This window comes from Xyrauchen texanus, chromosome 31 (genome assembly GCF_025860055.1).
Source record: "Xyrauchen texanus isolate HMW12.3.18 chromosome 31, RBS_HiC_50CHRs, whole genome shotgun sequence".
Lineage (NCBI taxonomy): Eukaryota > Metazoa > Chordata > Actinopteri > Cypriniformes > Catostomidae > Xyrauchen > Xyrauchen texanus.
The window spans coordinates 25,096,805-25,124,680 of NC_068306.1; the positions used below are offsets into that span (position 1 = coordinate 25,096,805).

Here is a 27,876-nt window from a genome sequence, read left to right on the forward strand (position 1 = left end):
GCAGTGAACTCATGGAAAGGAAAGCAGGAGACACAGACTTTTAATAATGAGGAAAACGGTCAAGTGCCATGGCCCAGCAGTTTGTCCATGTGCTCTGATATATATTGATGCACTCATGTGGGTAATTGTGATTTTTCCTTTGAATTAAGTTTATTTTTCTTACCCCACTGGCAACCAGCTTTTTCTTGTTTTAAAGGGATAGTTTGCTTTCTTTCTTCTGCGGAACACAAACAAAGGTATTTTGAAGGATTCTTCTCTCTCCATATGCTGTTTCCATGATGGATGGAAAACTGAAGGAATAAAATGACAGAAAGGTGCGCAATGTGGCTGTTGACTGACTTCCCGAAACTGCTCGCGTTAATGTGTTTTATCTCCGTAATGAGACATGTCAATAGGGTCCAAAACTTCCAAGCACCAAAAAGGACATAAAGACAGCATTAAAGTAATCCCTACAACTCGTGTGGTTTAACCCATGCTTTCAAAAACAATACAATAGTTTTGGGTTAGAAACAGACCAAAATTATGCCCTTATTCACTATTAATTGTTTGTGTTCAGAAGTCATACCACTTTGAGACAACACCTAAATAATATGTTTTGTTAGATCTCTGAAAAAAGTCTTAATATCTTACAGTAGGACACTTTGCTTCTCAAGTGAATGTACATCTTGTTTTAAGTATTATCTTGTTTTAAGAATGTTGGATAAATGGGCCTGGGTAGCTCAGCAAGTAAAGAAGCTGACTACCACACCTGGAGTTGCAAGTTCGAATTGGGTTAACCTCCTCGTGGTCGCTATAATGCGGTTCGCTCTCAGTGGGGAGCATGGTGAGTTGTGCATGGATTCCGCAGAGAATAGCTTGAAGCCTCCAAAGGTCTCCACGGTAACGCGCTCAAAAAGCCACATGATAAAATGTGCGGATTGGAGTCTCAGAGGCGGAGGCAACTAAGATTCGTCCTCCACCACCCAGATTGAGTCATTCTGCCACCATGAGAACCTAGAGAGCATTGGGCATGCCAAATTGGGGAGAAAAGGGGAGAATTTATTTTTAATAATTTACTTGAGATTCATTATAAATCATTAAATTGGTGAAATTTATTTTTCTTTTTGTCAACATAAATTCAATTTTATTAGATTTCTCAGAAAATAAGACTTAATATCTTATTTTACTTTGCTTCTTAAGTAAATGTATCTTGAATTAAGGATTTTTTTTTTAACTTGAAAATAAGATTAAAATAATGATTAAATAATTTTTTAGCAGTGTGCCAATTAGGTAAACATCATTCCCAATCTCATTCCCCTCCTGTTTTTCTATTGTATCATTTTACCTCTCTCATTGTCCCCATCAAAAGGGGTGAAAAAATGACAAAAGGCAGATTGATTATATGGACTACATGACGATGGCTGGGTTATCTCAGACTGATGTACTGCCATGGTAGACCTACTGTAGATCCACCAGCTTGACCAGCACCAAACCCGTGTGTACCAGTATGGAATTTCACGTCTGCATCTATTGGAGGATAAAATCTATCTTACAACCATATTCTTTCTCCCTTCCTCCCTGGCAGCCACTCAGAGCCATCGCTCTATATTCCAGTTACCAGTCAATGGAGGTGAATGCCGAGCAGCGTGAGAGGTGCACATTCGCCATTCCAATATTCTGCTTCTGTTAATGCTGTGCGACTCTCAGACTAATTACTGCAGCATATGCGTGTTACCTGCGAGGACCCCGCAGGCAGTCCTGAAGGCGCCTCCAAGCTCTGCCTTAGCCATTCAATGCCAGCACTACAACAAACCCAGCTCATTAGACACACTACACACCACAGCAAAGCACTACCGACAGCCATTTTAGTCGCTCAAACCGAGGAACAATGGCTGTGAGAAGGAAGACATAAGGTAAGATGAGAGAAAAAGGAAGACTTGGAAAAGTATGCAAAGGAAGTGACCCTTGAAGCTGCAGAAGAACTTATTCCTGTTGATTAATGAAAGCCCCGGCAGTGATGGCCTCCAAATGTGACAATTCGAGGACATTAAAGGAGCCAACTCTTCTGCTTCACCTGCAACAGTCCACCTGGGAACAAAGTGGTCATTATCCCACTGTATTCTGCTGAGGCGCTCCCTGCGGTTCAGAATCTGTTCAATTATCTTCTCCTGGGCTAAGGCTGACAGGCGTGTTGGCAGGTGTGTCCTTTCCATTCTGTTCACCTCTCCTACTGGAGGATTAGAGTGTGAAGGATGCATCGACTAACGCTACTGCTCCAGAGCTGTTTTGACCCTGCCCTTTCCTGCCCTGTGGACATATGAGCAATGAAAGAGCAAATGCTTGTCTTTGGTGATTGAGCAAAAAGTCTGTGCCTCAGGTGACCAGGTAAAACTGTTCCAAAGAGAGGGGACCGTCTGTCAGCTAAAGGGGAGCTTTATCAATTAACATAATCAAGACGAAAGATAAAAATGGTACATTTGATACAAATGGATGAAGATGGATACCCTGTTCTATCAGTATCTGAGGATTATGAGTAAAAATAAATAAATAAATAAAACATATGGAATATCAACAATGCAGTAAAGATAACTAGATTTTAACATTTTCTGATGAAAATGTGAGTGGCCAAAGTCCTATTGTGTTGTGGGTGCATCATTGGAGTAATCAGCTAGCTAGTCATGACTGTTTCCCAAAATCATAGTAACTACAGTATGTTGTACATTTGTTGTTTGAACCACATTGGCTCAACAATTAATGATCATTAATCATTAATGACGTAATGCAGGGGGTGGAGTAATAACTTTACTTTACTAAAATGCAAAATTCACTTTTACATGGTGTTTGTATATACATGTGAGTCTGCAGTGTTTGTACACAACCACACTACAACGTCAAAAGTCCACCCAATCCTCTTTCTGATATTACCACGTTAGAGCAGGCCTCACACACGACTGGTGATGGACTCCACCCTATTATCATTGAGCCTCCCCTGAGTGATCTACACACAGTCTGCCATTATTTTCTGCACTGGAGCAGATTCAGTGAGAAAAATAATGTCTCAACTTCTTAAGCATCATAAGTGTTCTGTTGTTGGCTGTAAAATTTAACATAAGACTCTTCATGTACTCCCGGCATGAGAGCCACTGAAGACGCAGTGGACAAGTTTGATTTTTGAGGGAAACGTGCCCCAAAATATACAAAATTTTGTGTATGTTTGTACAAATCATTTTACACCGGACTGCTTTATGAATGAGTGTCAATATAAAGCAGAATTTAAAAAATAAATTACTCTCAAGTATGGATCAGTGCCAACTGTTCGTGTTCCAGCTTTATATCCAGAAGATGGAAGTATAGAACTTTATTTTTTGTGAATGTTTTGCAAATCGCCTTTCTGAATGTGCTTGTTAGCTGATTCCACGGCTAATGCAGCTAAAGTTACCATTGTCTCTGATTGTATTCAAGCAGACCAGATAAACATATATATATATATATATATATATATATATACACTCACCTAAAGGATTATTAGGAACACCTGTTTAATTTCTCATTAATGCAATTATCTAATCAACCAATCACATGGCAGTTGCTTCAATGCATTTAGGGGTGTGGTCCTGGTCAAGACAATCTCCTGAACTCCAAACTGAATGTCAGAATGGGAAAGAAAGGTGATTTAAGCAATTTTGAGCGTGGCATGGTTGTTGGTGCCAGACGGGCCGGTCTGAGTATTTCACAATCTGCTCAGTTACTGGGATTTTCACGCACAACCATTTCTAGGGTTTACAAAGAATGGTGTGAAAAGAGAAAAACATCCAGTATGCGGCAGTCCTGTGGGCTGAAAATGCCTTGTTGATGCTAGAGGTCAGAGGAGAATGGGCCGACTGATTCAAGCTGATAGAAGAGCAACTTTGACTGAAATAACCACTCGTTACAACCGAGGTATGCAGCAAAGCATTTGTGAAGCCACAACACGCACAACCTTGAGGCGGATGGGCTACAACAGCAGAAGACCCCACCGGGTACCACTCATCTCCACTACAAATAGAAAAAAGAGGCTACAATTTGCAAGAGCTCACCAAAATTGGACAGTTGAAGACTGGAAAAATGTTGCCTGGTCTGATGAGTCTCGATTTCTGTTGAGACATTCAGATGGTAGAGTCAGAATTTGGCGTAAACAGAATGAGAACATGGATCCATCATGCCTTGTTACCACTGTGCAGGCTGGTGGTGGTGGTGTAATGGTGAGGGGATGTTTTCTTGGCACACTTTAGGCCCCTTAGTGCCAATTGGGCATCGTTTAAATGCCACGGCCTACCTGAGCATTGTTTCTGACCATGTCCATCCCTTTATGGCCACCATGTACCCATCCTCTGATGGCTACTTCCAGCAGGATAATGCACCATGTCACAAAACTCGAATCATTTCAAATTGGTTTCTTGAACATAACAATGAGTTCACTGTACTAAAATGGCCCCCACAGTCACCAGATCTCAACCCAATAGAGCATCTTTGGGATGTGGTGGAACGGGAGTTTCGTGCCCTGGATGTGCATCCCACAAATCTCCATCAACTGCAAGATGCTATCCTATCAATATGGGCCAACATTTCTAAAGAATGCTTTCAGCACCTTGTTGAATCAATGCCACGTAGGATTAAGGCAGTTCTGAAGGCGAAAGGGGGTCAAACACAGTATTAGTATGTGTTCCTAATAATCCTTTAGGTGAGTGTATATATATATATATATATATATATATATATTCATACATATATGGCTGAACTCAGGGCAGGACTGGTAATCTGGCATACCGAGCATTTTCCAGGTGGGTCGACACACTTTGGGGGTGATCAGGGGCGGACTGGCATAAATACATAACAAAATTATATGCAGAAAAGGACAGCGAACCCCGCTCAAATTCTGGGCCAGTTGCTATGTAAAATCTCAGACTGATTTCACTTCCCAGCCAGCCCTGGCTGAACTTCGGTTTTTACGCTGTCAGTCATTGTTGTTGCTGTAGTGTTCGAAGCACGAGCTGTAAAGGCACAGGCCTCTTCCGGAAAGGGGGCGGGGCGCAGCAGCTCATTTGCATTTAAAGAGACACAAGAAATCAGCATGTTTTTGATTCCACCCAAAAAGAGGCATTTATATCATGGTATAATAAATGATCCATGGGGTAATTTTGAGCTGAATCTTCACAGACACATTCTGGAGACACCTGAAACTTATAATTCTTGTAAAAAGGGGCATAATAGGTCTCCTTTAAAGGAATATTCCAGTACAATACAAGTTAAGCTCAAATCAACAGCATTTGTGGCATAATGTTAATTGCCACAAAAATTATTTTGACACGTCCATCCTTTTCTTTTAAAAAAGCAAAAATTGAGGTTACAGTGAGGTACAATGGATATGAATGGGGCCAAATTGATCAAATAGAGCTTTAAAAGACAGAAATGTGAAGCTTATAATTTTATAAAAGCACTTACATTAATTCTTCTTTTAAAACCCATGTTTTATTTGAGATGTAAAGTTGTTTAAATTGTAATTTTTACAGTCATTTTAGTTTTTGTTTTTTTACATTACATTATCATGGCAACAAAGTTGTAAAATTGGCTATAACTTAACATAGATAAGGTTATTAAGCAACTTTATCACACTAAAATCATGTTACTCACATTTTGTTTATGTCTTGTGGCTATACTTTTAAAATAGTGAGTATTTCAACATTTACGGATTGGCCCCATTCAATTTCATTGCAAGTGCAGCCATTGACAAGGAAAATAAAAAATGGCACTCCATGTCAAAATGGTGGCCGACCCCAGGTGTATAGTGTCATCAGTACTCTGCTGCAATAGTGGGATTTACCCCACTTCTTTTAGAAAAATATCTCAGTTCTGTTGGTCCTCACAATGCAAGTGAATGGTGACCAAAAAGGCTAGAAAACCAGCATAAAAAGTAATCCATAGGACTCCAGTGGTTAAATCCATATCTTCAGAATCACTTCTGACCACACTAATTCAAAGTCTGAATGAAATTAAAGATATACTGTAGAAGTCTCAGCGAAGTCAAATGATGTTAACAGCACAAACTAACTAAATCTAAATCTTCTAACCACAGCTGTTGTTCCAATCACACAACTTGCGATGCGATGATTTCCTTTTCTAAGTATGATCAATAGTAATAGTGATGCTTGCCTTAACAATGCCACAAATATTTGCAAAGACTATCAGTAGATACATACACCAGAACACACTGTCATTTAAACTTACATGTCCCAGAGTCAAAACCTTTTGTGTGTGCTTTCTTTTCCTATACATGAAGAGAATTCAGATCAGAGCGTTTGAAAACAAGATGCTAAGTAAAACAGGCTTTACTATAGCACAACGGGCAAGGGGATCATCATGGCGACTGCTTTGAGAGGATGAGGGAGAGGCAGTTAACATGGGCTCTTTCAGCATGTAAAACAGCTTTACATCAGAGGTGGCTAAGTTCATGTCAAACAGGGGCTTAGATTTACCGGTGAGAGAGCGAGTGGTGGGGTGGGGGGAGAGATAGGCTTAAGTAAGCCTTTGCTTAATTTGGCACCATGTGTTACACTTGCAGATTTTATTCATCCTTTTCTAAAGCCTGCTATTTATTTTAGCAGCTTTGTTTCACAAAAGACACTCTTTTTATCATTCAAAGGACAAAAATTTTGATTTAATTCATCCATTCCTATTATGAAAATTGTGGCAGAGGTGTGGCCAAAGCAACAGCAAAAACCATTATTACATTCGTCATGAAAAGACTAATTTCTTTATGAAAAGAACAACTCCATCAAATTGAGAACAAGGATTGAAAAGTTTTACTTTTAGAATTGCAAGAAAACAGTCCTCCAAACTAGTTGGCCAGAGTAGAGCGATTTTCCATTTGTCGCAATCCACAAACAAAGGAGTTATTTTACACCTGATTTCATGCAGGTTCTTACACCATTGTTACTTAAAGCACATCATCAAAAGATGCCACCATCATGTTTACTGAGCCCAGCCTTAAACATGTTGAGCAGTGCAACACTGAACAATGGATGATGAAATGACAAAAAGAAGTGAAGTGTGTTCAATCATTCTCTTTGGAAATGAACAGGAATGAGGAGTACACCTGGATGGATCGATATAGAGGGAGAGCCAGATGGAGAGGAGCTACTGAATGGGTTCTCACTATCAGAATTCACTACAGATCCCTAACACACAGGATAAAAGGTCTCTATAAATTTCTATGAAACAGTGTCATGATAGCAATAAATCACTTAGAGAGGAGGCAGGCAGAGAAGAGTGTGACCGTACACATGCATTGGGTCAGTTGAAGAAGGGTGCGAATAATACCGGGGTGTGCCAGTGTATGACGATACAGTAAGAGTTTGACAGGGTTGCTGACATGCAGATAAGGATTTGATCTATCTGACCCCAAGAACAATGTTTCTTCTATTTTGCAGTGTGATTCATATTAAGCCACACCACACTGCTTGTCTTTTTAAAGACAATATGGCACTAGCAATCCATTTAACTTCCATATTGCAACATATTTCAGAGTGAAACAGAATATTGCTTAAGTGGGAAATAATGTATGGACTTGATATTTTTCCCCACCCACCTGGCCTTGGTTACATTAGCTACGCTAAAAATTTTAGGTGTAAAATAATATAAATAATATAAAATAATGCAGACAAGGTTAATAGGGATAGTTCACCCCAAAAAGAAAATGTTGCTTTAAAGCTGAATGACTTTCATTCTTTAATGGAACACAGAAAAAATAGATAAAGGAATACTTCACCCAAAAATGAAAATTCTCTTTGTCTTCTGAAGCGATATGATCGTTGTGGGGGAAAAATATAGCAATATTTAAGACCTTTTTTTACTATCAATCTCAACTCTCACATTATATTTCTTTTGTTTTTGGTGATTTGCATTCTTCATGTATATCGCCACCTACTGGACAGGGAGAAGATTTTATAGTAAAAAATAACTTTCCTTGACCTGTTCCTCACCCACACATATCATATCACTTCTGAAGACATGGATTTAACCACCGGAGTCGTATGGATTACTTTTATGCTGCCATTGTATGCTTTTGGGGCTTTAAAATTATGCATTGTGAGGATCCACAGAGCTGAGATATATTCTAAAATTTGTGTTTGTGTTGAGCAGAAGAAAAAAAGTCATGCACATCTGGGATGGCATGAGGAGTAAGGGTGCTTTCACCCAGAGTGAAAAAAGGGTGTTTTCAGAACCAGAGTTCCCCATCTGTCGCTCACTTCAACATCGACACTAGGGGTCTCTCATGAGAGCCTTTTGCAACTCTAATCTATGAGAAAAGGCCAATGAGAAAATGGCAGATAGAATTTGCATGTCCCGCCCCCGGACATATACGGGTATAAAGGGAGGGAAATGCATCTGTTTCATTCAGAAATTTTCTTCGGAGCCGATCGGTTGTTTATGCAGCGAGCTGCGAGTCACAGTCTGTTTCCTCTCATCACTGAGTGATTGCTGTTGGATCTACGGCGCATATCAGCGGCTTTCTCCTTCTCTGCACAGCAGTGCAACTTGCCCCTGGGCACTTTGACAGCACAGTTAAAGAGTTTATTTCTCTAAAAGAGTTAGTTCTCTAAAAGAGCAAAATACACAGCGCCGTTGAACATCCTTTTCAGGACGCGTCTTTATAAAGATGTCTTTCTGCCCCTGTGTTGTTCCTGGATGCAGAAGAGTGCTCTCCACTCCTGACGGTCACAGGCGCTGCCTCATGTGTCTGGGCAGTGATCACACCGAGGCAGCGTTTGTGGATGGTTTGTATTCTCACTGCGAGAATCTTACCATGGCAATGTTGCGGTCGCGGCTTTCCTTCCTAAGAAGGAACGCCACTCCAGCCGTCCCCCGCGTCGCTCCTTCCCACGGGATTGAGGACGACCCAGCTGGCGATAGAGGTGATTTGGGATGGCAGTGGGCTCAGTTTCGCCGGGTACATCCCCGCGAACCACCCACCCCTGACAAACTCGTTGACTTCTGTCTGGGCTCGAGGCAACAGCGGCTCGCCTCACGGCCAGCCTGCCTATCCTCTTGAGCCCCCCGAGCCGGATGAGCTCGCCGCTGCATCGGAGAGTGGTCTGGCGTCTGATGCGGATGACTCGACTGGGCTTCCACCTTCGGGCCAGCATGCCCAGTCTGAGGCTGTCGTCCAGATGTCCGACATGCTTGCCCGGGCCGCTGTCAGCGTGGAGCTGGACTGGAACCCTCCGTCCTTCCCATAGCCTCAGCGACCGACCTCGCCCTCAGAGCCACGAAGGTCACAGCGTGGTAACTCGGGCAGGCGATGGCCACTCTCATGGTTCAGGAACGTCATCTGTGGCTTAACATGGACGTGATGCATGAAGTGGACAAAACACGCTTCTTCGACGCTTCCTTGGAAAGGGGCCCCGCTGCGCTGGCACATCAACTGCCCAGAGTTGTTGGCTGTACTTTTTGCCCAGCGGAGGTTTCTCCAACTAATTCAGGGCAAACACGTCTTGATCCGATCAGACATCACCACCACGGTAGATGAATCGCCATGTCGCCGTACGTCCCCGTCAAATGTCACAACTTGCCCGTCGTCTCCTCCTTTGGAGCGTTTGGATCACGACAACGCTTGCCCAGTGGAGAGTGGAGACTGCACCCCCAATCGGTCCAGCTGATTTGGGAACGGTTCGGCAAGGCCCAGGTAGACCTGTTCGCCTCCCGAGAGACCCTTGGGGCACACACTGGCACACAGCTGGCCCATGGGGTTGCGCAAGTACGCATTTCCCCCAGTGAGCCTGCTTGCACAGGTGCTGTGCAAGGTCAGTGAGGACGGGGAACAAGTCATTCTAGTGACTCGGACTTGGTTCTCGGATTCCTCACAACAGCCCCTCCCTGGCAAATCACCCCGAGGAAGGACCTTCTTTCTCAGGGACAGGGCATGCTCTGGCATCCACACCCAGTCCTCTGGAACCTCCACGTCTGGCCCCTGGACGGGATGCAGAAGATCTAGCTGATCTACCACCTGCTGCCGTAGACACGATTAACCAAGCCAGAGCTCCCTCTACCAGACAACTTTACACCCTGAAGTGGCGCTTGTTCGCAAATTGGTGTTCTTCCCGGGCTGAAGACCCACAGAAGTACGCAGTTAGGTCAGTGCTTTCATTCCTGCAGGAGAGGTTGGAGGGTAGGCTTTCCCCCTCCACCTTAAAGGTGTATGTAGCTGCCATCGTGGCCCAAAACGACACAGTAGACAGCAAGTCTTTGGGTAAGCATGACTTAAGGTTTCTAAGAGGCGCCCAGATGTTAAATCCCTCCCGGCCAAGCCTGTTTCCCTTATGGGATCTCTCAGTGGTCTTCTTGGGCCTCCAGAGACTCCCCTTCGAGCCTCTTGAATCAGTCGGACTCAGGGCCCTCTCCTTGAAGACGGCCCTACTGATTGTGCTCGCCTCCATCAAAAGGGTCGGGGACCTGCAAGCGTTCTCTGTCAGAGACACCTACCTGGAGTTCGGTACTGCAGACACTCACGTGATCCTAAGACCGCGACCGGGCTATGTGCCCAAGGTTCCTATCACTCCCTTCAGGGACCAGGTAGTGAACCTGCAAGTACTGCCCTGGGAGGAGGCAGGCCCAGCCCCTTCATTGCTGTGTCCGGTACGTGTTTTGCGTATCTACTTGGACCGCACGCAGAGCTTAAGACGTTCTGAGCAGCTCTTTGTCTGCTTTGGTGGACAGCTTAAAGGGAACGCTGTCTCCAAACAGAGGCTCTCCCACTGGGTGGGGGATGCCATTTCATTGGCCTATAGCACCCCGGCCGTGCCCCCCCCGCAGGTCCGAGCACACTCAACAAGAAGTGTTGCGTCCTCATGGGCACTGGCCAGGGGCACCTCCCTAGCAGATATATGCAGAGCAGCGGGTTGGGCAACACTGAATACCTTTGCGAAATGTTACAATCTCAGGGTTGGCTCGGACCTCAGGTTTATTTCTCAGGTCCGAGCCGGTAGAACTCGGTACATGCTGACAAACTGACCGAGTGGACCACTTGCGCCTAGCGCCCTTTCCCTCCGCTGAGGTAATACCGTGCGCTTTTCCCCAGGAGATCACACGAACACGGCTCCCTGGATGACTCCTCCCTAGCCCTCTGGTCTGTGAATTCAGCGGAGGAATTCGCCGACTAAGACCAATGCGGGTACTCAATTTACTCTGTACTGGAATAGGTGCTTCACAGGACAGGCTCCCATGTGGACTTTTCCCCCTGTGTGTAGTTTCTGCAGTACGGTCCCCTTGCGAGCGGACCCGCGTCTCCCTTGGGCAGTCTTCACGGACCCCTGGTCGCTGTGTTTGTAGCAACTCCTCCTTCCCAATGAGGTAGGATCTCATTGTCGGCTCCTCAGAAAAACCCTGAATGAAACAGATGCATTTCCCTCCCTTTATACCCATATGTCCGGGGGCGGGACAAGCAAATTCTGTCTGCCAATTTCTCATTGGCCTTTTCTCATAGATCAGAGATGCAAAAGGCTCTCAAGAGAGATCCCTAGTGTCGCTTCTTCGACACAACGTCTCGTTCCCTCCATCAGGGAACAGAGGTTACATCCGTAACCTAGACATTTGTTTACTCCCCCCTACCCCTGCTGGTCTCTGTTCACATCATATTATTTGGGTCCAAACTGTGGTCCAATGCTGTATCTTTATGTTCTTGCAAGGAATCCTGCCCACTATGTCAGCCTTCTACCTCAACCTCAGCTGAAACCCCACTTATAGTTTGAACAGCTTGTTGCTAGGTTACACCAGAGAGGATGAAAAAAGACTGTTATCAGAGAGAAGTGAAATCTCCCGAACAGTGAGAGCAGCATACCTAGGAAAATGTAGATGGAAAACAGCATATGTGCATGAGCTACAATGTGAATGCACAAAACACAGAAGGTGTGACAAGATGTAAATGGGAGATACTTCTGAAGAGGAACATGTGCTTTACACTGTAATCATAAACTGCTCACTGAGAGCGACAACTTTATTCTGCTAAAAATGTTACTTAATTCTTAATAGCTGCATTCGGAGTAAACACTGCAAGACAGCAGTGTGAAATGCTGTTTTCAACACAAGCAAACATTTTAGCATTACCAGAAACACATATTTGCAACAGGTCAGTATAACAATTTCACAGTCAGTTTAAAGAATGGAGGAGCATGCCTGACATTTTATAAACAAGGTATTTCCTGTCCAAGTGAACAGGAAGTACTGAGATGGAAACTAACCCTTTTCACTGCACTGAAAAAAAGAATTAAGCATACAAAAAAGCTCTAAGTCATAACTAGACAATACAAAGATAAGAGGCCCAATACATTAAAACCAATTTATTTCCCAAAATAAAATCCTCTGGCTTCACCTTGCGCTCTTTGAGAATGAGCACGGCTCTTTTGCACTGTAGGATCAAAAAAAAGCTCTGGATTTCTTTGAAGGCTTACAGTGATTCTATTTTATACATCACTGGCAGAATGATATAACTACCCAAGGTTAACACTGGCCTTGTGACATGGTATTTAGAAAAGCAGTGAACTGCACAGAAGCTCAATTATAGCTCTGCTACATAGTCAAGCCTGACCATGTTTCTGTAGTCAAAAACGTCACGTCCAAATTACGCACATGGAAAAGAATAGCTCTAACTTTTAGCAGTTCAACCACTAGTATATGGATAACTATGTAAAGTTGTGGATATAACATAGTGGATATAATAAGAAATATAACAAATAGTGATACCTAACAGATCCAAGCACAATATTCTACTGCAACATACAACACGATAGCCAATTAAATCATTAGAGGGTGTTCCATGTGGCATATGTGACATAATTACACAGTATCTTGATATTCCTTTCCTTTGACTTGACTTGATAAGCATCTGCCACAGCACACTGAGAGCGAGATAAACATAAAGGGCTTAATGAATTGAGAAAGTGTTTTTGTGGTATATTGTAAAATACAACAAAGCCTGTGAGCTATGCAAATGGCCCCTTTCTGTGATTTGTGAACAGAGCTGGCATACCAAGGTAGAATACAATACCATCTGCATAATGTAGAGAAAGGGGTCTCCATTTTGTTCTCAGAAATCAAAAACAGCCATTTGGACATCATTTAAATTCATGAAAAATGATTGCAGTTGGACTACGAGTGTCTGTTGGGAGTTCTGAGGGGACTTGAAAAGTGTGAAATAAAAAATGCTAACAAGGACTTGAGGATGGCTCATGCAGGAGGATGGAGGGGTGATATGGCCTGGAATTATGGGGTGAATGCTCTGATTAAAACTCTCAGAGGAGCGTTCTGGCAAAAAGGCAGGTCTTTGTGGGTGACTGATGATAGGGATAAAGCATAAGTGGCATATGGACAGATAAGGGTCATTGACAAATAAGGTTGCCTGGGATTATAAAAATTGTGTCAAGTTCATAGAAATAAAATTTTTGTGTTCATGATGGTGTGATATATATTTTTAAAACATTTAAACATTTATAGCATTTTATATATATATAAAATACTTTAAAACTGTCAAGTGGTGTAACTATTAATTAAAAGAAACACGTTCCTTGCACCTTGAATACACTTATTGATTTCAAAAAAGCTTTCAAACCTATTTTTAAAGTAAGATTTTTTTATTTTTTTTTAATCATGCATATACAATTTTATAAGGGTTACTCCATTTGACCTGAACAAAGTGGGCTTTTCATAAAATTGTCATTTTAAAATGACCTTGATACTCATTGTGAAGGCCTTCTCTTATATACATTTTTTTTTGTTAAACCACCTGATTTTGATTTGATCTTTATATATATATATATATATATATATATATATATATATATATATATATATATATATATATATATATATATATATATTTATATTTACATTAGGGCTGTCAATCTATTAAAAATTTAAATTGAATTAATTACATTGTGTCCCGATTAATTAATCACGATTAATCGCATTTACAAATATTTGCTGAGAAAGCACATCACATAAAAATAATTCAATATATAATGATTATACATATTTATATCCATATATAATTATACATAGTTATCTTTAAATATTAAAAAATTATATATATATATATATATATATATATATATATATATATATATATATATATATATAAAATAAAAAATATTCAGATAATTACAATGCATTACATTCCTGTAGCAGAAGAGTTAATAATTGATAAGACCATTGTAACGGTTACCCTGTCTTGTCTCACTGTTGCCCTTTGTTTGTAATTTTGTCACTTTTGTTATTCCTTAGTTTTCACTTTTGTCACCCTTGTACCTCCATAGTCTTGTTTTCCCTCGTGTTCACTGTTCATTGTTTTCACTTGCCCTTGTTAATTTGCCTTTGGTTTCTGTTAATCAACTTGTCACCTAGTTTGTGTTCTGTTTGTTCATTGGCCCCTTTTTCCCATGTTTTTGTATTTATATCCTGGTTTTTGGTTTAGTCCTTGTCTGTCGTTGAATGCTGTTGTACGTAGTTTGTGCTCGCTCCCATGCCTGTGTTCCCGTGTTCCAGTTCCTGTGTTTTGTTTTCATTTGCCCATCGTGGTAGTTTTGTTTATTCCATGCCTGTGTTCCCGTGTTCCAGTTCCTGTGTTTTCGTGTTTTGTTTTAATTTGCCCATCGTGGTAGTTTTGTTTATTCATGCCTGTTTGTTTCCTTCAATCAAATAAACCCGCATTTGGATCCTCATCCCTTGTCTGACTCCGACCTCATTCGTTACAGAACGACAGACCCACACAATGGATCCAGCGGTTATTCGGGCCAACTACCGGTTGCTCAGCCTCAAACAAGAGGACCGCCCTGTTGAAGACCACATCAGCGACTTCCTCGTGCTGGCTAAGTTCACGGACTTCCCGGACTCAGCCCTGGTGGTTTTCTTCAGGGACACTTTACACGGTTCGCTCAGGGAGCGTTTGCCACCGGCTACGCGTGATTGGACTCTCCACGACTTCCTAGAGGCGACCTTACTGGTCTGCGGCTCGCCGTACACCGTGGGCTTCGCCGAGAAGGACCCTACCCTCTCCACCCACTGTGGAGACCCTTCAGCCGTCCGGGGCTCCTCCTGTCACACCTACCCCGGTCTGCAAGCCAGAGCCTACGCCTGCCCTGGCCAGCGAGCCTGAAGTCACACCGACCAGGAACAGCGTTCCAGCGTCGCCAGTCGCCTTCCATGAGATAGCACGGCCCACTTCGTCTGCCCGGAGGAGGGAGAGAAGACGGGCTTCCGCCTCCCGGCCCGCGCCAGCCCCGGTCTGCGAGCCAGAGCCCACGCATGTCACGGTGAGCGAGCTAAAGCCCACGCATGTCACTGTGAGCGAGCCTGAGTCCTCGTCAGCCACGGTGAGCGAGCTAGAGCCCACGCATGTCACTGTGAGCGAGCCTGAGTCCTCGTAAGCCACGGTGAGCGAGCTAGAGCCCTCGCATGTCACTGTGAGGGAGCCTGAGCCCTCGACCGTCCCCGAGCCAGTGCCTGTAGCCTCAGACGTCAGTGAGCCAGTGCCGATAGCCTCAAACGTCAATGAGCCAGTGCCGTTAGCCTCAAACGTCAATGAGCCAGTGCCTGTAGCCTCAGATGTCCCTGAGCCAGCGCCTGTAGCCTTGACCGTCCCTGAGCCAGCGCCTGTAGCCTCGACCGTCCCTGAGCCAGTGCCTGTAGCCTCGACCGTCCCTGAGCCAGTGCCTGAAGCCTCGACCTTCCAAGAGCCAGTACCAGAAGCCTTGACCGTCCAAGAGCCAGTGCCTGAAGCCTTGACCGTCCAAGAGCCAGTGCCAGTAGCTATGACCATCCAAGAGCCAGCGCCAGTGGCCGTGACCGTCCAAGAGCCAGTGCCAGTAGCCATGACCGTCCAAGAGCCAGTGCCAGTGCCAGTAGCCAGGTACGTCCAAGAGCCAGCGCCAGTGGTCGTGCCCATCCTAGAGCCAGCACCTCTCGAGCCTTCCAGGGCTCCTCCTCCCGAGTCTTCCAGGGCTCCGCCTCCCAAGTCTCTCGAGTCTTCTAGGGCTCCTCCGCCCGAGTTTCCCGAGCTTTCCAGAGCTCCGCCTTCCGAGTTTCCAGAGCTTTCCAGAGCTCTGCCTTCCGAGTTTCCCGAGCTTTCCAGTGCTCCACCTTCCGAGTTTCCCGAGCTTTCCAGAGCTCCGCCTTCCGAGTTTCCCGAGCTTTCCAGAGCTCTGCCTTCCGAGTTTCCCGAGCTTTCCAGAGCTCCGCCTTCCGAGTTTCCCGAGCTTTCCAGAGCCCCGCCTTCCGAGCTTCCTGAGCTTTCCAGAGCTCTGCCTCCCGAGCTTTCCAGGGCTCCGCCCTCCGAGCTTCCCAGAGCTCCACCTCTCAAGCCTCTCGAGTCTTCCAGGGCTCCGTCTCTCAAGCCTCCCGAGCTTTCCAGAGCTCCGCCCCTCAAGCCTCTCGAGCCTCCCAGGGCTCCGTCTCTCAAGCCTCCTGAGCTTTCCAGAGCTCCTCCTCCCGAGCCTCCTGGGGCTCCGCCTCTCGAGCCTTCCAGAGCTCCGCCCTCCGAGCCTTCCAGGGCTCCGCCCCTCAAGCCCCTCGAGCCTTCCAGGGCTCCGCCCCTCAAGCCCCTCGAGCCTTCCAGGGCTCCGCCCCTCGAGCCTTCCAGGGCTCCGCCCCTCGAGCCTTCCAGGGCTCCGCCCCTGGAGCCTTCCAGGGCTCCGCCCCTCGAGCCTTCCAGGGCTCCGCCCCTCGAGCCTTCCAGGGCTCCGCCCCTCGAGACTCTCAAGCCTACCAGGGCTCCGCCCCTCGAGACTCTCGAGCCTTCCAGGGCTCCGCCCCTCGAGCCCCTCGAGCCTTCCAGGGCTCCGCCCCTCGAGCCTTCCAGGGCTCCGCCCCTCAAGCCTCTCGAGCCTACCAGGGCTCCGCCCCTCAAGCCTTTCGAGCCTCCCAGGGCTCCGTCTCTCAAGCCTCCTGAGCCTTCCAGAGCTCCGCCCTCCGAGCCTTCCAGGGCTCCGCCCCTCGAGCTTCTCGAGCCTTCCAGGGCTCCGCCCCTCGAGCCCCTCGAGCCTTCCAGGGCTCCGCCCCTCGAGCCTACCAGGGCTCCACCCCTCGAGCCTCCCAGGGCTCCGCCCCTCGAGCCTCCCAGGGCTCCGCCCCTCGAGCCTCTCGAGCCTACCAGGGCTCCGCCCCTCGAGCCTCTCGAGCCTACCAGGGCTCCGCCCCTCAAGCCTTTCGAGCCTGCCAGGGCACCGCCTCTCAAGCCTCTCGAGCCTTCCAGGGCTCCGCCTCTCGGGCCTTCCAGGGCCTTCGACGGCTCTGCCCTCAGAGCTTCCCGAGCCTCCTACGGCTCCGCCTCCCGAGCCTCCTATGGCTCCGCCTCCCGAGCCTCCTACGGCTCTTCTCCCTGAGCCTCCTGCGGCTCCGAAGCCTCCTGCGGCTCCACCTCCAGAGCCACCTGCGGCTCCGCCTCCAGAGCCTTCCTCGGCTCCGTCTCCTGAGCCTTCCTCTGCTCCGTCCCCGGAGCCTTCCAGGCCTCCGCCTCTAGAACTGCCTACGGCGCCACCGCCCTCGGCTCCACCTCCTGAGCCTTCCTCTGCTCCGTCTCCTGAGCCTTCCTCTGAGCCTCCAGAGCCTCCCTCAGCTCCGCCTCCTGAGCCCCCAGAGCCTCCCCCAGCTCCGCCTCCTGAGCTCCCAGAGCCTCCCCCAGCTCCGCCTCCTGAGCTCCCAGAGCCTCCCCCAGCTCTGCCTCCTGCTCCTCCAGAGCTTTCCATGGGTCCGCCTCCCTTGGCTCCGCCTCCTGGGCCTCCAGAACCTCCCACAGCTTCGTCTCCAGAGTCCCTCTCAGCTCCGCCTCCGGGACCTGCCCCTGTCCTGAGGTTGCCTCCCAGGCCTCCTGGACCTGTCTCTGTCCGATGGCCACCTCCCAGGTCCCCTGAACCGGCACTTGCCTTGTGGCCAGCTCCCAGGCCATCCAAACCGGCCTCTGTCCTGTGGCCACCTCCCAGGCCCCCCGAACCGGCCCCTGCTCTGCGGCCATCTCCCAGTCCACCTAAACCCGCCCCTACCCGGTGGAAGCTTCCCAGGCCACCCGACCTGGTTCCCAGCACACACCCCCAGAGACTGCTAATCTGCCCTCTCGCCCTCCTTTGTCTGTCTCCATGTCCCTTGTGCCCCCCTTGGCCTGCCTGTCCGCTACTCGTTGCTCCCTGGACTGCCTGCCTGCCCCTCGTCTCCCCCCGGACTGCCGGTCTGCCTCTCGTTGCCCCCTGGACTGCCTGTCTGCCCTTTGTGCCCCCTGTCATTTGTCAGTTGTTCTTCCTGTTTTTTTGTTTTGTTGATCGTCTGGTATCCGATCCTTGAGGGGGGCTATGTAACGGTTACCCTGTCTTGTCTCACTGTTGCCCTTTGTTTGTAATTTTGTCACTTTTGTTATTCCTTAGTTTTCACTTTTGTCACCCTTGTACCTCCATAGTCTTGTTTTCCCTTGTGTTCACTGTTCATTGTTTTCACCTGCCCTTGTTAATTTGCCTTTGGTTTCTGTTAATCACCTTGTCACCTAGTTTGTGTTCTGTTTGTTCATTGGCCCCTTTTTCCCATGTTTTTGTATTTATATCCTGGTTTTTGGTTTAGTCCTTGTCTGTCGTTGAATGCTGTTGTACGTAGTTTGTGCTCGCTCCCATGCCTGTGTTCCCGTGTTCCAGTTCCTGTGTTTTCGTGTTTTGTTTTCATTTGCCCATTGTGGTAGTTTTGTTTATTCCATGCCTGTGTTCCCGTGTTCCAGTTCCTGTGTTTTCGTGTTTTGTTTTAATTTGCCCATCGTGGTAGTTTTGTTTATTCATGCCTGTTTGTTTCCTTCAATCAAATAAACCCGCATTTGGATCCTCATCCCTTGTCTGACTCCGACCTCATTCGTTACAACCATACAATAGCGGCTTTAGAATACAATGTATTGTTTATTACCATATTATTGATCATAAGTCAATCATTGGCACACAGTTCACAGCAATCCATTTCAGAAGTGAATTTGTCAATCAGTTGGAGATTTATTATGAGGGCTTGTTTGAGGACCCGTCAATTTACACCTGCGTCAGACATGCTTGTGTAGCGTCTTGGGTGCGTTGCGTCATAAACATAAAATGTTTAGGTCACTGTGTCAAGTTAAATATAGTTTAATACTCAATCTTTAAACACATCTTGAGATCCCTTAGTTCGGATTTGCGCTCCATCAAGTGTTTTGAACGCAAGAACGTAACGCATGTTTGTGTTGTTCTGCCTACTGAAGTGTTTTCTTCACCGTATAAACTGCACGTTGCTCATACAGCTGAAATTTCACTTACTGCCCTCTGGAGTAAACAGGTGGTACTACAAGCTTGCATTTCTCAGGAATCTTCCTTATTATGGTCCGGGGGCATGCGTTTAATTGATTAATTTAATGTGTTGTTTTTTGTAAAATTAATCACACTGAATTAACGTGTTAAATCGACAGCCCTAATATATATATATATATATATATATATATATATATATATATATATATATATATATATATATATATATAAGGATTATTCCAAAAGTACTTATGCCAACATTTGTCTTTTCAAGAATTAATTTTTCACTGTCTCTTGACACTTACACCACTTAGACATTTTGATTTTAAGTCCAGAAAAACAGTAAAAAGGACTTTAAATTGAAGTTTAAGATCAAGTTATAGTTTTGTGTGAATACATTTTTTATGTATTTTTGAATTACTAAGGATTTGGACAAAAAGATTTGCATTATGTCATCGACCCATAAATAAGACAGAATGACAGACAGGCAAACAAACGGACAGCAAGATACATATTCAGCAAATCCACATTAGTTTCATTCCCAAATCCTGTGCATGTCTCCAGAATTCTGTAAAAGTGGAAGGCGTTACATGCCCTACTGTATTCAGCTGGCATGCAGGTTATGCCATGCTGTGCTGGCAGGAGAAGGAGGGAAAGGTACCAACCGTGAGCTGCGGCTTCAGTGCTGGGCGCAGTGTCTGAGCACACGAGGAGAGGAGGTGCGTTGGAGGAGGACGAAGGAGGGGGACAGGAGGAACAGCATGCAAAAAAAAGGAGAAATTGGGGAAAAAAACAAATGGAACTGATAAGAAAGCATTTACAGACAATAACAATAAGTACGACCAACACTTTGGAACAAGCTCACATGACAATGAAAATGGTACACAAAATCAAATAGGGCATCACCACATCACAAGTCACACAGCTAAGACACAGTGACATTGTTCCCTTTAGAAATGGAGCTAAATATTCATATGAATTTGGAACTAAAGGAACACAATTAAACCTTCAATGCCGTTACTACTGAAAACCCCAAAAGTTGATGTTTAAGGGATAGTTCAACCAAAAATGAAAATTCTGTCTTTATTTACTTTACCTCAAGTTGTTCCAAAAGCATATGACTTTATGTCGTACATTGAACACAAAAGGAAATGACAGTCTCAATGACCATTCACTTTGATCGCATGGAAAAAGATGCAATGAGATTGGTGACTGAGCCTGAAATTCTACATAACATCTTCTCTGGGTTTCACAGAAGAAATAAAGTCATATGGTTTTGGACTGGACATGAGGGTGAAGAAATGATTACAGAATTGCTTTATTTTTGGATGAACTATCCCTTTAATTACAGAAAAACTGTGTTAAAGTGTAAACCAGGTAAAAATGACCTGCAACAGCACCGAAGAGGTAAACTATGTGGTGAGCTGCTTTGAATAAGTATTGTAGATCATTTTCAAAAGGCACAGACAATCACCACTGAATCCCAAATCAATGTAGCAGGACCGCAGCACTCTCGATAAAATAATAACAACATAAAATGGCATGCATTTTCAAATGCCTTTCTCACAGACCTGAGTAAAAAAAGGAGAATGCAGCAAATTAAAATCACATGAAATAATTATAATTCCCCAATTCACATAATACATGAGATATGAATATGTCATAGGAAACTATACAAAAAACTTTTCAGCTTTACCGCTATCATGTGTACATTGAAATGTTGATAACCTGCATTACTGCTTGAAGTAATTCATCAGATATGACAGGAATTGAGGCATCCTTTCTGCTTTGAGCTGATGAAATACCCGGACTGAAATATGGAAGTAAATGCATAAAATGAGGAATGTGAATCCTTATCCTGGTGCATTACCTCAGGGTAGAGAGCACTTCAAACACACCAGGAGAGCTGTGATGCGGAGGTATTCATTAAATGAAGACACATTAGAGATGTCAATCAACTGTAAGGGCAACACAAACTTTGCCCTTAATGCACAACTTGCTGTCTCTCAGCTCGATTACATAGGATCACTTTGATGGCTTTGATGATTCGCGTTCAGTTGAGTATTCCTCAATATTTATCAGAGATTGAAAGAAAGAAGTGGTGAAGATGGTGCTCAGAATACCAAGCACACTTAGTAAAGGTACATGAGTAAGGAGTGTTCCCTGGATCTAAAGTTTGAGATCAAGCAATCCTCAAAGAATCTGGTTGCTTTTGGATGCAGATTACCGTAATTTCCGGACTATAAGCCGCAACTTTTTTCCCACGCTTTGAACCTCGCGGCTTATACAATGACGCGGCTAATATATGGATTTTTCCCGCTTTCAAATTTTATAAAAAAAAATTAAAAAAAACATTCTGTGATGTGCTCAGTTTTTCACCCTCACCATGGCAAAGACATGGAGAAATGCATATGATGCAGCTTTCAAGTTGAAGGCGATTGATCTGGCTGCTGCACGGGAGCTTGGTCTTAATGAGTCGATGATAAGACGCTGGAAACAGCAGCGTGAGGAATTGACTCAGTGCAAAAAGACAACTAAATCTGAGGCTATTTAACTCCGACACCAAAGGAGATGACTTCAGTGGTTTCAGTGCACAGGACGAGGAAGATAGTGACCAATGACTTTATTGGTAGGCTACTGTTTACTGCAAATGTTTTATTACAAGCCGTGTGTGGCAGCGGGCGTGGTCAAGCGCCGTCCGGAGAGAAAAGCTGTAAGGCGCTTACACCTGCGCTAAATTATGTCTAACACCGGTGTCTAATTTCAAGTGCCCTGCTTCACGTGTCCTTCTTGGGAAAACTGTCACACGGGCACCAGTGTGACAGTTTTCAGCAGGGCACTTGACGTTCCAGGTAAGGCTTTTAATGGCCACAGCAATGTTTACAATCAATTTTATAAAGTTTCTCAATTCTTCTCTGCGCCAACACTAGACTGACGTGTGTCACTCTCTCAGCTCTGTGGCTGCTGCATTTTATGCCGCTCTCCCCATGCTTACTGAAATTAGACACTGGTGTTACACATAATTTAGCGCAGGTGTAAGCGCCCTTACCCCTTTTCTCTCCCGGACGGGCGCTTGACTACGCCCCCGCTGCCACACCGTGTTTCGTTAAAGCCTATTTATTTTTGTTACAAGCCGTGTTTCGTTAAAGCCTGAGTAAAGTTCATTTGTTTCAATGTACCGGTAGGCACCTGCGGCTTATAGACAGGTGCGGCTTATTTATATTCAAAATAATATTTTATTTAAAAATCAGTGGGTGCGGCTTATATTCAGGTGTGCTCAATAGTCCGGAAATTACGGTAGCTTAGGAAGACTTTCTTTGCAAGCCGCAATGTATTAAAGCTAAAATATGTAATTTATTCAATGTTAAAATACTTTCTTGTTTCCCAGCTTAATATGCAGAAATTAGCTATAAGTTAGCCATTTTAGGTTGATTTCCCCGAAAAGCATAAACACTGTGGTGCTATCAAAGCATATCTCTATTAGTTTGAGCATTTCAACCACCCTGACACTCTAAGATTGGCTGAACCAATGGTGTGAGTTTGGTGTGAGACTATCTGTTTCTGGCCAATGGAAGACATGGGGAGTGATCGAGGAACCAGTATGAAAACAGTAATTTTGCGAAGTTAACTATTACTTTGTCATTAATCCTATGTGACCTTCAGTGCACTAAGTACAGGCTCCTTGAAGCAACCTGGGGTTACATCCCTGGCCTTTAAACAGAACTTTGCCCTTTCCTATGTTTGATCCTGGGAGCTATGAATGCATTTTCAGTAGAGGGAAGAATGTGAGAGGCTCTTAGCTCTTAGCCACTGAATCTTTGAGAAAAAATGTCATAGCAAAGAACTAGAGAGAGGGCCTTTCTAGCAACTCCTGCTGTTAGGCCTTTAGGTAAATACATTCAGATGGTCAGGAGACTCATATCAACACACTGAGAGTTAGACTACTTGTTTGGTCTCAAAATAAACAGGACTCCCCAACATTAAATGTGTCCATTGGACACAATAGTACAGCAAGTCCTTTAACATACTCATTGAAAGAACTTCTCAGCATACCACTGGTGTTCATTCCTTCAAATGGGTTTCCACCCTCTAAAAAATGTCAATAACATAGCACTTAATACCAACACAGCAAGCTTTACATAAGTCTCGAGCTGCTGTGCTCTTTGGTGGCAATGTAGGAAAGTGAAATATTATAAAAAATGAACTGTCAGTCTCTATAAATGTGGGCACAAAATTCTTGAGGCAAACAGTTCAAGGACAGAGCGCTGGGATAATGAATGTGCCTACAAATAGAACAATCAACATGAGCAATAATATCTTCAGGTTATAATTTGACATTAAGAGGTAAGTGGAGGGTTTCCATCACCCCTCCATTCCCACCAGGCAGATGATTTGAGCATGTTCTTGCAGAGGAGGAGAAAGCATGAGGGACAAAACAGAGCTGTCCTGGTTATTTACTGCCATCGAGGGACAGAAAAAAATGGGGGATCTGTTCCAAAATGAGTATTACAATCTTCAATCTGTCCTCCAACTCTCAATCATCAGAGGGGCCTCTGGAAGCCTTCTAAGCCCATTACTGGCTCAGGCAGAAGCCCGTCAATAAGTCTGCTGATGAGCAATGGCCTTCCCCTCTTGCGTCTGGCCCTTTGTCTCAGTCTGGGTCACCTGAGGTGCTGTCCTTGCTTACATCAGCAGCTGATATCAGCAGAGATGACAATAGGCACACAGCTTCATGGCTAATTGCAACAATTTTGGGTAGCAAAGTAGATGACAGAGGAACATGCGCCTAGTGCCCAAGGGAAGGGCACAACTGCTGAATCTCAGCATCATGCAGTTTTTCATGGCAAACGGGGGTAAAAATAAACTAGAGCAATATACATTGTGATAAATCTATCAAGCAATTAAGGCTTAATTAAAGCTGTTTATGTAAAAATGAAAATAGTCTTTAAGAGCACAGAAAAAGTGATGACCGTAATTTGAATGCGAAAAGCTCAAGATAGTCATAACTGCTGCTTTCGCCATTGAGAAAGAGATCTTATGGATTCAAAAACACGAGATGTTCTGCATGACTGTGTGATTGTTTAATTTATTAAATAGGAAAGCATGATTGATTTTCAATTCAAGTAAATTGGTAAGTGCTTTTTGCATTGTTATAGCAACATCAGGAGTTTTCTAAGTGTAAATTAGGCTGCTGGAGCGTTCAGTGTCAGATCAAGTTTTGAAAAGTAGTGCTGCGTTCGATTCAACTTGGAAAGTCGGATTTTACAACTTCCAACTAGGAAAATTGCAATGGAATGCATCTTGAAATCAGAATTTCAACTTGTAGGCTCATGCAGAAATTCTCAACTCGAATAGATTTCGATGAGATGCAGGAGCACGATGTTACACAAACATGTCAACGCTCAGGGAGATATACAAAGTAACTGATGAACATTCACTGTATTACGTAATATCGATAAATGAGTTTGTTTCCACATTACATGATATTAAAACTTGTTTAACAAACGCCTGCAGAAACAGGTGTATAAAACATGGTCAATTATAATCTCTTTTGATAATCCTAAACCTGAAGCACAGCACTGGAGCCTTGTTTATCAGTTGGGTTGCTAGAAGACATCTCTAATGAGAGTCAAACACCTGCTATGCTAACAGGAGCATTGCAGTTCCAAATATCAGAGAATGGAATGCATTTATGGTCGGAGATATCAAGTAGGAATATCTCACATCCAACTTTAATGGAACGCAGCATAACCGTGTACACTGACAAAATATAATTTATTGCAAGCAACATTTAAATCGCAAATATTATTAGATTATATTATTATTAGGTATTATAGACTTCCTTGGTAGATTCATATGAAAAATTATGATTTTTGAATGTCTGTTTGGGAGACGTTCATTTCACAAAACAGTCATACTGCAGTTAAAATTAGGTTTGCTTGAGCATTAAGTGTCCTTTCAAGTTCTGGCTTTCGTGCATGGATGTGTTTTTAAAATGTCAGTTGGCATTATTAGTTGACTGCCACATAATGCACGATTAATTCATTGTGAAACTGTGTTTTCTTAATGGCATGAATCAAACTGAAGGCCTAGACTTAAAATGCACGGCCCGTGGCTGATCAACACGGCTGTGATTCAGAATTGGGGAAAAAGCTATATAGGCCAAAAACATTATATTTATTAACTTGCATTTTAGACACAACATATCCAGCTAATTTGTCTTTTTATTTTTTTGCTCAGCTAATGAGAACAGTTCAAAATAAGCCAAATCAGGATCAGCACAATGATCAGAGACAAGCGTGATACAAACATTGAAGCATCCCAGTGCTGTTATATTAAATATCAGCACTCCTACAATGCTGCTTGTCCAATCATATAAAAGGACTGGAACTGTTATATAGTTTGTATCACATAGTCATACTAACAAAAGCCATTTGGCTATTCCTGCTTTTTGCATCCATGAAAAATGGCAGGTAAGTCTGCATGCTCAAATTAGATATATTCCACATGTTGATGAATATATTCATTCTGTTTACTTTGTTATTTGCATTTCATTGGCAATTTTTGTCCATGACAGTTCTCATGCTTTGTCAACACAATAAATAGTCAGTAAAGTTTACGTTACATCCTATTTCACCAAATGGGGAATAAATTAATGACAGTTCTGGATATAATCTGCAGCTAAGCACATTAAGCTTCTGTTTGAATATGCAAATGACTGGCAGGTTGTCTGCGACAATAATGAACAAATCCATAAGGTTTACTTTTTCGTTACATGCCTATTTAAACAGTATGTGTGTGAAAGTGTTGTAAGGTATGGCGGAGGATCAGTGCCTTAACAGATTCCCGAACAAACAAGAACTTACTGTTAGAAACCCCCCTAATTACTGAAATAGCGCCAACCAGCCTCCACAAGCACAATAAATGTATTGACAAAGAGACAATGAACTATTGACAGAGAACCGCATGTGACATCCACATGCTCACCACGTGCTTATCGTGTGGACAGGAAGGGGGAAACTTTGAACGTAAAAATGTGTGTGTGTGTGTGTGTGTTTTTCAGTTAAACACAGAACTGCATATTGCTAATGAAATACGTGTAATCCCTGTATGTTGTGTATTTCTGAGGTATATCAAACTCGTTAGAACTGTTTCAGTTGTGTGTTTTAAACTCTGAGGCCGCATATTTAATAGCCTCAGTGTATATTCCCTTATTAAGTGTACTAAATATACCTTTCTTGGTATCAAATTAAACCTTACGATTTGTCCGAGCTGAATTCGAATATAAGATCTCTGTAGAATGATATTACGCGATGTTTTACTATCTTTTGAGTCATTCAGCCCAAAATCTCTTACTGTCATAAACATGCAAATGAGCTTTGACAAAGGAACTCTCTCATGCCCAGAGTAAGGGAGACTTTTACGACCTCCAAAGGAATGTTCAGAGAAGTGCTGACCCTCCCTTCATTCTCTTACTGAGAAAGAGAAATGAACCCTGTTAATCCTATATATATATTCTATATATCCATGTGATAAATATTGACATGTATCTAATGTGCCATCTCACATTTTCCCTTAAATGTGCTTGATCTATGTTTTCTTGCAAACTAATGGGTTAATGTTTCAGACTTTGCATACTATGGTTAACCAAAATCATATGTGTGGCATATTTGGTCTCTATAACTTGGTATTTTGAAGATTGAAATGACTGTGTACATGATATGTCGATAACAACAACATATTAGTATTAAAAGTATATTTCCTATTTTCTTTCTTGCACATGCAATGGGCAATTTTACAACAAAGAGCAATAAACCAAATTCCCGCCTAGAACTCAAACCCTTCTTATTGGTCGAGCCAATGAGAGGTGGGACCTGTTTCCCGAGGGTATAAAATTGCTGCGCCCACTTCCTCTCGTGCTCTTATCCTCTCTCTTATCTCTTCGCTCTGTTATGCTCCTCCGGCTTCCTGCCTTTCTGGTTCTCTGAGCCTTGTGCTCTCTCACTCTCTCGCTGAATGAGGCAAAACTAGAAGGCCCCAAGGACTCCCAAGCGTGTGCCAGGCTACGTACGGCCTTGTCTTACCATTCACCAAAGATATCAAGACAACATCATCAAAGATCAACGGGAGCCTCAACAAATTGCATCAGGACAGTTTAATTCAAATGGGACATGCAAGTATCAAACTTAGTCTCATTATTTGATACATTAAGTATCCTTAACCCCTTTCTAAAAAGGGCGTGTCAGAACTAATATGATGGTTTGCTCAGGCTGTTGATCTGCTGAACTTCAAACAATGCTATAACTTCTTGCCTTCCTGTATTCTGCTTCAGCCCTCTTTCCCTTGGTAAACTGTATGAATGTATGTATATGTATGTTAGAGTAGTTTAAATGTTTAGTCTAGTTAATAAAGTCTTGTTCATGTCACATGTAAAGTTGTCTGTGTCTCAAGCTCATATCTAAAGTCACTAATCATAGATTTTGACTACTTGCTCTTAATACTTAGTAAGAAAGACATTTCCCTTGCCCGGAAATGTACATTTCTATTAATTAATTAATTAATAACCAAAATT

General features: G+C 43.9%; 1 protein-coding gene across 5 annotated transcripts in view; it reads right to left on the bottom strand.

Moving 5' to 3' along the window:
• The window catches only part of LOC127624560 (cell adhesion molecule 1-like), a 490,282-nt gene that overhangs the window by 13,159 nt on the left and 449,247 nt on the right, over positions 1 to 27,876 (bottom strand). For 3 of the 5 annotated variants that reach the window (XM_052099339.1, XM_052099336.1, XM_052099337.1), the window contains one exon: positions 19,970 to 20,002. The exons of the other annotated variants lie outside the window; for them this stretch is intronic. In XM_052099339.1, the coding sequence (XP_051955299.1) occupies positions 19,970 to 20,002 (33 nt within the window). The remainder of the gene's footprint in view (positions 1 to 19,969; positions 20,003 to 27,876) is intronic. 5 annotated transcript variants of the gene reach the window in all.